This window comes from Ursus arctos, unplaced genomic scaffold (assembly GCF_023065955.2).
Source record: "Ursus arctos isolate Adak ecotype North America unplaced genomic scaffold, UrsArc2.0 scaffold_26, whole genome shotgun sequence".
Classification (NCBI taxonomy): domain Eukaryota; kingdom Metazoa; phylum Chordata; class Mammalia; order Carnivora; family Ursidae; genus Ursus; species Ursus arctos.
This window is the reverse complement of record NW_026622941.1, coordinates 40,913,757-40,928,107: the sequence shown is the minus strand read 5'-3', so window position 1 is coordinate 40,928,107 and position 14,351 is coordinate 40,913,757. Positions and strand designations below refer to the sequence as shown.

Here is a 14,351-nt window from a genome sequence, read left to right as displayed (position 1 = left end):
CAAAATACTAACAACCTGAATTCAATAGCACATTAAAAGGACTATATGCCATGACCAAGTGGGATTTGTATGTTGAACCATAGGAAAATCAATAAATGTAAGACTCTACATCAACACAACAAAGGACAAAAATCATATGACCATCATAGATGCAGAACAAGCATCTGACAAAATTCAACACTTTCATGGTAAGAATACTCAACAAACTAGGAATAGAAGGATAGTCTCTCAAAATAATAAAATTCATATTATGAAAAGTCCATAACTAACCACATAGTCAACAGTGAAAAGATCAGGAACAAGGCAAGGATGATTGCTCTCACCACTTCTAGTCAACTCTATGTCCTAGCCAGAGTAATTAGGCAAGAAAAAGAAATAAAAGGCATCCAAACTAGAGAGGAAGAAGTAACTTTCTGTTTGCAGATGACATGATCTTATATGTAGGAAACCCTAAAGATTCTACACATACATGAAACTGTTAGAACTAATAAGCAAATTCAACAACTGCGGGATAGAAAATCAAGATACAAAAATCAATTGTCGCTCAATACTAATAATTAGCTATCTGAAAAGGAAAGTAAGAAAACAATTTCATTTACAGTGGTGTAAAAAAGAATAAAATATTTATAAATAAACACAACCAAGGAGGCAAAAGAATTATACACTATGAAACACTGCTGAAAGAAAGACACAAATAAATGGAAAAACATCGCATGTTCAGGGACTGGAGATTTAATATTGTTAAAATATCCGTGCTACCCAGAGTAACCTAGATAGATTTAATGCTATTCCTATCACAATCCAATGGCACTTTTTCAAGGAATAGGAAAAATAGGAAATAGGAAAAAATATCCTAAAACGTATATGGAATCTCAAAGAACCCCAAATAGCTAAAACAATCTTAAGAAAGAAGAATAAAGCTTGAAGCCTCACACTTCCAGATTTCAAAACATATCAGAAAGCCAGAGTAACCAAGATAGTATAATACTGGCATAGAGACAGGCATAAAGACCAATGCAATAAAGCAGAGAATCCAGAAACTAAGCCTTATATATATGGTCAAATGGTCCTTCACAAGGATGCCAAGACTGCATACCTGGTAATGACGGTCTCTTCAACAAATGTTGTCAGGGAAACTGAAATATCCACATATAAAAGAAAGAAATTGGATACTTATCTTACACCACATATAAAAATTAACTCAAAATAAATTAAAAACCTACACACAAGACCCAAAACTACAGAACTCTTAGAAGAAAACATAAGAGGAAAAGCTTCATAACCTTGGAATGGGTAATAATTTCTTGGGTATGACACTATAAGCACAAGCAAGAAAAGCAAAAATAGGCGGGACTACATCAAACTAAAAAGCTACTACACAACAAAAGGATCAACAGAGTGAAAAGGCAACTTACAGAATGGGAGAAAATACTGCAAACCGTATACTGGATAAGGCATTAATGTCCAGAATACATAAAGAATTCCTACAACTCAGTAACAAGTAACTCAATTTTGAAATGGCCAAGAGACTCAAGTACACATTTCTCCAAAGAAGATAAACAAATGGACAACAATCATATGAGAAGATGCTCAACATCACTAATCATCAGGGAAATGCAAATCAAAACCACAATGGTATATTACTTCGTACCAATCAGGACAGCCACAGGAAAGGAAAAGAAAAGGAAATGGGGAAGGGGAAAGGGAAAGGGGGAGAGAGAGAGAAAGGGAGAGGGGAAAGAGAAAAAAGAAAAGCGAAAAGAAAAGAGTAAGTGTTGTTGAGGATGTGGAGAAATCAGAACGCTTGTGCACTGCTGGGACTGTGAAATGGTGCAGCTGCTATGGAAAAATATGGAAGGTTCCTCAAAAAATGAAAAATAGAACTATCATATGATCCAGCAATCCCACTTTTGGGTATATATCCAGAAGAGCTAAAAGCAGGCTCTCAAAGAGGTATCTGCACACAAATGTTCAATGCAGCATTATTTATAATACCCAAGACATGGAAGCAACCTAAATGTCAATGAATGGATGAATGTATAAAGAAAACGGTGCATGTATATATAATGGAATATTATTCAACCCTAAAAAAGAAGGAAATCCTATCATATGCCACAACATGGACGAACCTTGAGGACATTACGCTAAGTGGAATAAAACAATCACAAAACCCAAAACACTGCTTGGTTCTCCTTACAAGAGATACCTAAAGTACTCCAATTCTTGATGTAGAAAGTACAACGGTGGTTGGCAGAGACCGAGGGAATGGGAAATCAGGAGTTGTCATTAAATATAAAGTTTCAGTCACGTAAGATCAAAGAGTTCTAGACAGCTATTATTTAATATGCACATAGTTAATACTGAAATGTACACTTAAAATTTTTTAAGAGGGTAAATTTATGTGTTTTTTACCATAGTAAAAACATTTTGTATGTAGTCTTTCATCACTTCTGGATTTTGAGTCTCAGAAAGCCTTCCCCCCATAAGGCTTTCTATAAGCCCAGATTATAGAAAAATTGACTGGTGTTTTCTTTCCATACTTACCTTTTTTTTTTTTAATGTAGATCTCTGATCCATTTGAAGTTTTTGCTGGCATATGGTGTGAGGTATGGATTTACGTATTTTTCCAGCTGTCCTAGCATCAATTTATTAAAAATTATATTTCAGACCCAATGATTTATAATGCTATCTTTATTATACACTAAATCCCAGAAGTACTTTGGTCTATTTCTGCACCTGTTATTCTATTTCAGTGGTCTGCCTGCCACTTTGTGTGCCATACCGCACTGTTTTAATTATAGAGTCTTTAGAGTATGCTTTAGTATCTGTTTGGTATGGTCACTCTTCATAGGTTTTCTTTCTCAGTGCTTCCTAGCTATTCTTACACGTTTACTTTTCCAAATGAATTTCAAAAACATGCTTTCTAGCTCCATAGATAAATTTGATAGTGTTATTGGGACTGAATTAAATTTATAAACTAATTTAGGGAGTCCTCCCATCTTTATCATGCTGAATTCTCCTATCAAAGAACAAGGGATGCTTTTCCATTTATCATGTCTACTTTGTATCTTCCAGGGTATGCTAAAGTTTCCTTCATAAAGGCTTTACACATTTCTTATGTTTTTCCTAAATAGGTCTTATCTTTTCTATTGCTTCTGTAAATGAGGTTTGCTCTACCATTATGTCTTTTAACTGGTTATTGGTTGCATATATGAAGGCTACTGATTTCTGTACTAATTTTGTATCTTGCTACCTTACTGAATTATTTCATTAGATTAATTTTGCCATTGACTCTCTTGGTTTTCTAAATAAACATCATATCAAGTGCAAATACAGTTTTACTTTTTCTTTTCTAATTCTTATACCTCTAGTTGATTTCTCCTGTCTATTTGCATTAATACCTCTAGTACAATTTAAATGTTAGCAACAGAGATTAAAAAAAATTCGTGCAAATAAATTTTTAAAAGGATAAACACCTCAACCTTAATAAAACAGGCTTAGGCACTGAACCATTTTTTTCATCTTTCCCCAAGAGTTAAGGGAAAAATGTTATTTTACAGTTTTAAAGTAGCTGCTCCTATTTTTGGCTTGTTTTTATGAAGTGGTTAAGACATGATGTGTAAATGCCGTAGATGGGCTTAAATACATCAGTGGGGCAGAACAGACACTAAGTGCCCTTACCTGTTAGGATGGATGGATGAAAAGGTAGGACCGATAGACAGGTAGGTAGGTAACGGACAGACTGAAAGCCAGACCCATGGGTAAGTTGAGTCAGTAAATAGACAAGTACAGTTCAAGAGTTACCTGCAAGCCATCAAGTAGTCATGCCATTTTTACCAATTTCCAAGGTACCAACCGCTTTAACATTTTTAATTATGGCAGAGGCAGCAACTATTAAGCTCTGGAACATGAGGCTATCACATTAATTTTGGCACCATGCCGTGTGCTAGTGGGGACGGACAGTGAAATTTTAATTTAATTTAAATGAAATTTAATTTGCATTTCACATTCCCCTATACAGAATGTGTATCTTTATTTACTTATTTTTTATTTATTTTTTTTAAAGATTTTATTTATTTACTTGACAGAGAGAGACAGCCAGCGAGAGAGGGAACACAGCAGGGGAGTGGGAGAGGAAGAAGCAGGCTCCCAGCAGAGAAGCCCGATGTGGGGCTCGATCCCAGAACGCCAGGATCACGCCCTGAGCCGAAGGCAGATGCTTAACGACTGAGCCACCCAGGCGCCCCCAGAATACGTATCTTTAGCCTGGAATATCTATATAGCAAATGGCGACTCATCCTTCAACACCTCCAAGAAGCCTGCCCTCGACAGCGTCCAGCTTCCAGGCTCCTCCCCCTTCACCCCCTCATCTATGCTGCCTCTACCTTGTATAAAGGATTCCTGTGTTTAAGAACAGATTCTTGTATGTCTGTCTGTGTTTCTCCAGCGTCTAAATTGTGCTCAACTCCTAGGAGGTCTACAATAAATTCTTGCGGAGTTGAAATAAACTCAACTTACTTTCCTTGGCCCAAGGAAGCATGTTAATATAGAAGTAAAATGGTCCTGGTATATCCGGGGCAGCTATCTTAGCAAATGCCACCATGTCGGAGATCAGATTTGGACAGAGAAATAAAGTTCTCAATTAGGGTGACAGAGGGAGTTACTGTTCCATTTAGCTCCCTGTATGAAGTCAGAAGAATCCATACTTAAGAGTAAAAATCATTAAGAACAATAACTGATTTAAGGCTTTAAATAATTTATCCAGGGCTATCATTTTTAAAACTATCTTTTACAAACTTACAGTTATAAAATAATTAAGTCATGGGGATGGAACGTACATCGTAGTGGCTACCATTAATAATACTGTATTGTACATTTGAAAGTTGCTAAGAGAATAAATCTTTTTTTAAAAGATTTTATTTATTTATTTAGGGAGAGAGCAGGGGAAGAGGCAGAGGGAGAGAGAGAGAACCTCAAGCAGACTCCCCACTGAGCACAGAGCCCAACATCGGGCTCAATCCCACAACCCTGAGATCACAACGTGAGTCGAAATCAAGAACTGGACGCTTAACCAACTGAGCCACCCAGGTGCCCCTAAGAGAACAAATCTTGAGTCCACACCCCAAGAAAAAAAAAAATTTTGTAACTATGTATGGTGTTGGATGCTAACTAGACTTATTGTGGTGATCATCTTACAATACTGAATCATTGTGTTATATACCTGACCTAATATAATATGCCAATTATACCTCAATAAAAGAAAGAAAAAAACTATATGCTATTTTTTTGTTTATTATATGTACTTTGTATTTTACTGCAATAAAAAAAAAACTGGAAAAAGGTACTGGAAAAAGATATAAGCACATGAAATGCTGAAGTGAAAATTTTCCCTAGATCCAGCACTTCTAAGAACTAATCCCACCTCAACAGTTTGCTACATATTCTTCCAGGTTTCTGCATCTGTGTACAAATAATATGTATAATTATTGTTATTATAAGTATTTATAAAAATCAGATCATGTGCTACACACTGTCTAGCATTTATTAAAAATATATTTTGGACATCTTGGGGCACCTGAGTGGCGCAGCTGGTTAAGCGACCAACTCTTTTGTTTCAGCTCAGGTCATGATCTTGGTGTTGTGAGACTGAGCCCCGCGTCAGGCTCTGTGCTTAGCATGGAGTTTGCTTAGAGTTTCTCTCTCCCTCTGTCCCTCTCCTCTGCTCTCTCTCTCTCTAAAATGAATAAATAAATCTTAAAAAAAAAAACCCTATATAAATACGGATACACACACAGTACATTCTCTCCATATCTGCACAAAAAATCTACCTCATTGTTTTTCTATGAGCCTTCATAGAATATGAAAATCAACTTTCATATAATTCCATTGTGTGGACCTGTTATAACTTATTTAACTATTGTATTATTATGAATAATATTACAACAATGATATTTGCATATATATCTTTGTGCACATATGTAGGCATTTGTGTAAAATAAATTCTTAGAAGTGGAATTTCTGGGTAAAAATGTATGAATACTTAAAGTTTTAAAGATATTGCCAAAATATTGTGCTGTTACCTTTAAGACCACAGTACCAACTTACTTATGCCTCGGAAATAATGTTACACTGCACTTATATTTATTATACTATTTTAGTGCCCCTGAGGTTTACTTAGTTGACTCAAGATTACCATATTTTATTGAATCTATGATGCTATCCTATATAAAACATCTCTTGATTTCAGACATGTTAAAATGTGAAAAGTGTCCTTCTTATATTAGATGAATTATGGTTCTTAGCTATTGTGGAAAACAAATGATTAACTGCTTATACTGAGAAAAAGCACTTCTTCAACAACAGCAAATCAAATGCTCACAGTTATTAATTAAAAATACTACATATCCATGGGGCGCCTGGGTGGCAGAGCGGTTGGGCGTCTGCCTTCGGCTCAGGGCGTGATCCCGGCGTTCTGGGATCGAGCCCCACATCAGGCTCCTCTGCTATGAGCCTGCTTCTTCCTCTCCTACTCCCCCTGCTTGTGTTCCCTCTCTCACTGGCTGTCTCTATCTCTGTCAAATAAATAAATAAAATCTTTAAAAAAAAAAATACTACATATCCAGAAGTATTTTTGCATGAGATATGAAACCTGTAATCGTAAACTTGCTAAAACCAGGGAATTATTCACAATAATCACGCTTTACAAGGCCCATAACATTTGGATAATTAACAATTACCCAGCATGTTCTTCTCTACCACAAGGATTCTAACATCAGACCACAGAACAAATCAAACCACCCACCTATTTTCTAACATGATAAGCCCTGGCCCATACGTCAATGTCAAAAGGAGAGGTTCACAGTTACTATATTAGCAAAGCTTCTTATTGATAATAACAGGCAGCTCTCCTAACTGGATTTGATTCATTCGCCAGCATACAATTCACCCTGATCTTTGATAAAGAAGTCACTTCTGAATTTCAGTCCCCAGACACGGCTGACTTGGGGAACCTCTGCCAGAAGCATGTGAAAGCTGGGTATCATTTCCCAGCGCTACTGTCTGCGCTGAAAAGGTAATACGGATACTTTTAAGTCCTTTTTTGTTTTTGTTGTTTTGTTTTAGGTAGCTATTGCTCAAAACTCTAACTTTAGGGGCGCCTGGGTGGCACAGTCGTTGGGCGTCTGCCTTCGGCTCAGGGTGTGATCCCAGCGTTCTGGGATCGAGCCCCACATCAGGCTCCTCCACTGGGAGCCTGCTTCTTCCTCTCCCACTCCCCCTGCTTGTGTTCCCTCTCTCGCTGGCTGTCTCTGTCAAATAAATAAATAAAATCTTAAAAAAAAAAAAACACTCTAACTTTAAAGGAGTTATCAGAATGACTTACCATAAGATCACTTTCCATCTCAGACACGAACTGTGTATTTTCTACACTTGCGACCATAACATATGTATAGAAAGGAGTATCATGCCTTGATATTCAGGGAAAAAAGGTACCAATACATGTATTTGAAATGTCAGAACTTCCTGGGTAAGTGCAAAGAATAGAATCAGGTCAGATCTAACTCTGAATACATATAAGCTCTTCACACCATGTCTGAAACATAAACTACTAAGTCTACTAAGATTTGATTATGACTAGTTGAAATGTCATAGGTATTAACAAGCCTCCACCAAATAAGAAAGGATTTTCCAGTTACACTCACTAACATCATTAAACCCCTTCTGTGTACCCACCAGTTTATTCTGAATGCTTGTGATTTTTACCAAACACACCCTATGTTCTCATGCCACTGTCAACACATGACACGTAAACATAACCCTTCCTAAGGATGGAGTGGCAAAGAGGTGAAGTTCAACTTCCAACAATTTCTACCATTTACTTGCTCTACTTCTGCTGCGACTGTTGATTTCTTCTTATTCATAGAAGCCACAATTTGTTGAGTTTTCCTTTGCAATTTGGCTAAGTGATTCCTAATATACTGAAAAATGTGATTTTCACCCCAAATCCAGGCTTGCACGCCTTTTTCATTTTCTCCCTCATGACAGTATTGCAGTACTCTCACAGCTTTCAATATCTTCAGGGCTTTTAAATCACCTTTTTCTTCCCCACTTTACCTCCTCTCCAGCCTGCTGCTACTGCGCAAAAGAAAAGGTCCCTGTGAGACAAATATCCAAAACCCTACTCTTAAACCGTCAAAGCCCCTGCACCTAACTAAGAGACTCCACAGTCTGCTAACCAGTATTTGATTCATAGGCTACATTTTCCAATATTTGGGGTAAATCTGAAAGAACTGATATAAAAGAACAGGGGCTAGAGAAGATGGTTAGGTTTTAGTTGATGAAGGTCAAAATTTTACACTAAAGGTCACTACAGCCTTTTTCTGTATGTGGTCAGCCTGCACACAGGATGTAGAGAATCACCTTTTTGGTTTCTTACTAATTCTTTCATTACATGCTGTAAAAACACCCAAAAAAGGGGGGGGGGTGGGAGGATCCACAAAACTCCCAGAAGGCCAGGGATGAGAGTTTAGAGGCCCAAACCCTTCCAGACTGGTCAGAACCCACTGCTGCTGAACCTGGGCCCCAGCCTTAAAAGGCAACAATGGGTGCCTGGGAAAACGGGCCTGGTCTCAGCAACGAAGAGGAGTTCCTGAGAGGTTTTTCTACATCCAGCTGTACCTCCCTCTAATCCATTTCTTAACTAATAACTACTTTTATTCTTTCTTTTCTCCAAAATATCTATTTAGCCCTTATATGTGTTTGGCCCTGTGCCAGGCACGGGGACACAGGAACGACAGACCATGCAGTCTGCAGCTGGAGCAAACCACCAGAACAAACACAAATCTACGTAACTGCTCTGCTGAAATCCTTCAATGGTATTCAAGATTCCTCAAGATCTCGTCCCTGGTAATCTTTCTAGACTCATCTCTCACCTATTTCTAGGTCCTTGCATTCTAAGTTCCAGTCATAATGAACCCCTTTCAGGTCTACTACCTGATGCTATCTCCCTAACACTGTCTGTCTGCTACGACACCACTCAGATGTCTTACTCTCTGAGAAAGCCTCCCCTGATTGCTCAAGACTAGGTTAGGTATAAGGGAAAATTCTGGTGTGGCGTGGGATTTCTATTTTTTTGATGGAACACTTCTTGTTCCTTCCTTTCAGCGTATAAAAATACGTATCTAGGGGCGCCTGGGTGGCGCAGTCATTAAGCGTCTGCCTTCGGCTCAGGGCGTGATCCCAGCATTCTGGGATCGAGCCCCACATCAGGCTCCTCCGTTAAGAGCCTGCTTCTTCCTCTCCCACTCCCCCTGCTTGTGTTCCCTCTCTCGCTGGCTGCCTCTCTCTGTCAAATTTTTAAAAAAATGTATCTAATAAAATCAGCTCACAAAAGGTCTGACACAACTCTGCAACCATGTCCTTTTCCTCATTTTCTCTAAAGCAGTTTCTGAAAGGATGTGATATACACTCTTTTTTCCAAGTCAAGAAAAGATTAAAGCTTGGCTGGTACAGGAGTCAAAAATATGAAGAAAGTAAAAGAGCACTGCAATTAGTTTGATGGCTGAATTCTGCTACTTTGTAAGACAGTGAATGGGCTGCAGAGATTGCCTCAGTGGACAACAGATGGGCACGGGACGGGCTGGCTATGCCACAGGTCCTCCTGAGGGTCCAGGATCTGTTTCTCTGGTCATCAGTCGTGGCCGCGATATGGCAGGGGCACGTTCCCACTGCCAGCCACAGCATGTTGCCTTTCCCTTCTTATGGGTACCTTTTGGGTCAGAAGACATAAAGTTTAAGAGTCTCCTAATTTGCAATTTCATTGTGAGTTTCTGTTCCAGCTCCATGAGTAAGAAGACTTGATCTACAGCTCTGGCAAACACAGAAGGGTCTGCCTCTTTCAACAGTCCACCGAGCTCTCCCAGTACCACCCTACATGACCCTAGCCCCCACCTTCTTATTTATTTACTCATGTTGCCTTTGTACCTGTCTGGCTCCCCTTCTGCCCTCGAGTGCAGAAACGTCGTATTTGCTGCTGTAGCCCCAGCAAATACTGAGCTTCTACCACACCTGGCACATAATGGGTAATAAATGACTGATGAATGAACTAATATAGACCTGCTGGTCCTTCAATGGAAAAAACCCAAACATTAAAAGCTTTTAGGATATAGAGCTCATGCTATAGTCACTAAAAACTCTTCTGCTGGTAACTTTCAGTTCCTTCTCACCTGATCGGTATCGTTCATCCCTGGCTCCCCCAGATCGAGTTCGGTGGTACTTAGAAGGAGCGGAAGTTTGAGCTGCAGATGGAGCAGGTGTCTGGTTTCTATGTTCTTTCTGCACTGCTGATTCAGTTTCTAAAAAAAGGAAGTTTGGAATATGGTTATCTGACAACAATAACAGCTAAAGTTTTCTGAGCACCTTATGGCATTTCCACAACACTCTGAGGTAGGTACTATGACCTCATCTATTATAAATGATTAGAGAGTGTCAATATACATACATAAAAATGATGCAAAGACATCCAGGCTAAAAAATATAATCTTACAGTCATAATTGTCAACAGGTGATGGGAGAGAAATAAGAAGAAAGTAAATGTGAAGTGAAAAGGCCATTCCAGCAATACTAAGAATTGATGGGATGAGGGGGCGCTGTGTGTTCATGACCCCCTAATCCTGCATAATGGTACAAGAAAGTTTGGGGAGCTTTAGCCTCACCACCATAAGTTACTCCATGTAAACATGTCAGTGTTTATTATGCAAACGTAGCTTCAAGTCAAGTCTACTAGCCCCTCTTTCAACTGGAGTCACTACTGAACTTGTCCCTTTCCAGTACCTGGCCTGTCCCCATTCTCTGCCCTCTCAAAATTTACTGTCTTATCAGGGATATAGAGAAGGGGGAAATATGCAGGTAAAATAATCAGAAGAAAAATACTTTAAGTTCTGGTATTACACTGCCTTTTTTTCCTCAAATGGTGTGAGCTCCTAAGTCATATTTTTAAAAAGCTATAGTAAGACCTTTTAAGATAAGATATACCCTTTTAATAAATTTAAAGTGTACAATACAGTACTGTAAACTCCAAGCGTGATATATAACAGATCTCTAGAACTCATTCACCTCACATAACTAAAACTTTTTAAAATTTAAATTTAATTAGCCAACAATATAGTACATCTTTCGTTTCAGATTTGGAGTTCAATAATTCATCAGTTGTGTATAACACCCAGTACTCATCCCATCATGTGCCCTCCTTAATGCCCATCACCCAATTACTCCATCCCCCCACCCACCTCCCCTCCAGCAACCCTCAGTTTGTTTCCTAAAGTTAAGAGTCTCTCATGGTTTGTCTCCCTCTCTGATGACTTCCCTATAACTAAAACTTTTACCCACTGGGTAGCAATTTCCCATTTCCCCCTCCCCCAGTACCCTCTCCCCCCTCAGCAACCACCATTCTACTCTCTTTCTGAGTATGACTATTTTAGATTCCTCATTAAAAGTGGAACCATACAGCATTTGTCCTTCTGTGACCAGCTTATTTCACTCAGCATCATATCCTCCAGATTCATCCATGTTGTCACATACTGCAGGATTTTCTTTTTTTACGGAATATTTTAAATTTCTTAAATAGCATTTACTTGTGCCCAGAAAGGCATCTCACACGTAGGAAATTAAGCGCCCGCTACAGTAAGATGTCACTTATCCAGCGAATGCCCTGCTCCAGATTACAGGTGAGAATCAGCTTATAAAGTCAAGAAATTAAAAAGCAGACTGAAAGCACAGTGGTCTGGGGAGTGTAAGTAATAGTCCCACATACCTTGTGAAGGCTGAGGGCATCACAGTATGACAGGAACTGAGACTCATCATGACAATGTCACATGATCTTTTAAAAATGGCTAGCACGCTAGAGAGACCATCTAAAACAGCTCCTGGTGACAGTCCCAGCTGAGCCCAGCCCTCTACCTGCCCCTGTCAAGGCACCAGACATATGAGTGAAACTATCTTGGACCTTCTAGACCCGACCATGAACCGGGTGAAAAGCACTTAGGGACCCTCGGTGGCACTGTGTGGAACACAAAAATCACCCAACCGAGCCCTGCCCAAATTCCCGACCCACAAAATCATAAGACAGAATTTAAAAGGTTTTTATTTTTTTAATAGTTAGATTATTTTTCATATACTGTTTTTAAGAAAGCAAGAAGAAAATATTTTAGGATGCTGTCCACTAAAGTGTTTTTATGGACCTAGAAATGTTTATTTGTGATGGTTCCTGGCAGCTGAAATTTTTAATGTAAAATATATTAATAGAGCAGAACATATTTTTTTTTAAAGATCTTATTTATTTATTTGACAGAGAGAGTGAGAGAGCACAAGCAGAGGGAGCAGTAGAAGGAGAGGGAGAAGCAGGCTTCCCTCCGAGTAGGGAGCCCGATGGGGGCTCGATTCCAGGACCCTGGGATCATGACGTGAGCTGAAGGCAGATGCTTAACCATCTGAGCCACCCAGGCGCCCCTGAGAAGAACATACTTTGACACTGATATTTTGAAATGTAATGTCTGGGATTGTCAATTGAAGGGTTTTTAAAAAAAGATTTATTTTAGAAAGACAGAGTGTGCACATACAAGTGGGACGGGGCAGAGGCAAAGGGAGAGAGAATCTCCAGCAAACTCCACGCAGAGCGCGGAGCCTGACACAGGCTCAATCCTAAGACCCTGAGATCATGACCTGAGCCAAAACCAAGAGTTGGGTGCTCGGGGTGTCCAGTGGCTCAGTCGGTTAGGAGGAAAGCAATCAGAATTAATAATATAGTTTAGGAACATCTAAATGCTTCTGGATTTACAGTCAGCGGCTAGATAACAGTTCTTAAAAAAAAAAAAATCAATTGCCTGCATGTACACGATTCTGCAAAAAGCCCCTCCAAATGAAGTTTTCAGCCATTCATTAGAGAAATCATTTAAAGCATATTCTAATTAACTTTAAACAGCGAACAAAAAATAGAAAGGGGCTATTTTTATTTATATTGTCAGATGATCTATACAGGAAGGAAATCCGATTAGTACACATGAGCTACTTTGCCTGTAAATATGCACAGAGAAAATGGCTTAATTTCGAGCACTAAGTTTAAAGCACTAGCTCTGTAGTACTTTGCGGGGCGGGGTCATAGTGAATCTATATCTGAAATACCCAGCACTGGTTACTTTTTAAATTAAATAAGTAGATTTGCTAGGACAGACCGAACCACCCTACTAAGATGCTAAGAAACGTGGGGCTTCCGGATTAGGTAATAATCCAAAGAATGAAAAGCATGAACACAGATTCTCATCTCACAAAAGGTGGACATCAAAGGTTTATGTATTTTTTACCATTTCTCTCACTTATGCTTTTACTCTGTATTCTTCAATGTAATTACTTAGGAGAAAGAAGATAATACAGGTTAAAGGATAAAAATTGTTTTGTAGAAATGACAGGGCAGTGATAGAGGAACTGGGAGTTGATAGGTTTGAGGAAAAATGCAAAAGAATGAGTATTTCTACTCAGGATTATCTAAGCGTTATCAGAGATCAAACCACAAGGAAACGTAACACAAATACAGACATCTGATGAGAGCTGAGAGTCAGATGACACTTAGCAAGAGATCTACTGAGCTGGTACGAGGGGGGGGGCGGTGCGGAAGGCGGCCTCACAACACGCTATTCACCAAGCAACATTACTATGATGTTCTGCTGTGTTCATCTCAGTTCTCTCAGGAGTGGAGTCATCCAAACAGACCAGGTCCCTTTTGGGTCTAAAACCATGACAATCATTTTGTTGTAGCTTGTCAGAAATGAAACCAGAAGGTCGATGTGCAGTTTCAATAAGTGGCTGACAAGTTTGTTCAGTGAGCCTTCCTCAGGTGCCCATGAAGCACAATGCCACAGAAACATGGATTTCTGACAAAATAACCTTGGCTCAAATGTGCAATACACCTCCTTCAAGTTCAAAAGAAGCTATCAAAAAAAAAAAAAAAAAGAGTAAAGTGAATTCGTAGGAATTGAATCACTTTAAGTGTAACGGGAGTTTAATAATGAAACTGTAGATAATCCTTTTTTAAAGTAATCTCTACATCCAACATGCCCTTGAACTCACGACCCTAAGATCAAGAGTCACATGACTATACCAGCCAAGCACCCCTGTAGATAATCCTTTTGAATGTAAATAATCAGTCTCCAATTTACATGAATTTTATAAATTTTTATTCCAATGAACTGGAGTTTATCTTTTAAAATATAATACTTACAAATATATATTATATGTGGATTGAAAAAACTGGAAGCAAATACAGTAAAATGTTAGTAGCAATTATCTCTAGGGGATGAGAT

The 14,351-nt window shown here is 38.9% G+C and overlaps 1 protein-coding gene across 13 annotated transcripts in view; it reads right to left on the bottom strand.

Moving 5' to 3' along the window:
- DIP2B (disco interacting protein 2 homolog B) overlaps positions 1–14,351 on the bottom strand; it is a 213,597-nt gene that overhangs the window by 81,877 nt on the left and 117,369 nt on the right. For all 13 annotated transcript variants that reach the window (XM_026501889.4, XM_048216776.2, XM_026501888.4 and 10 more), the window contains one exon: positions 10,224–10,352. In XM_026501889.4, the coding sequence (XP_026357674.1) occupies positions 10,224–10,352 (129 nt within the window). The remainder of the gene's footprint in view (positions 1–10,223; positions 10,353–14,351) is intronic.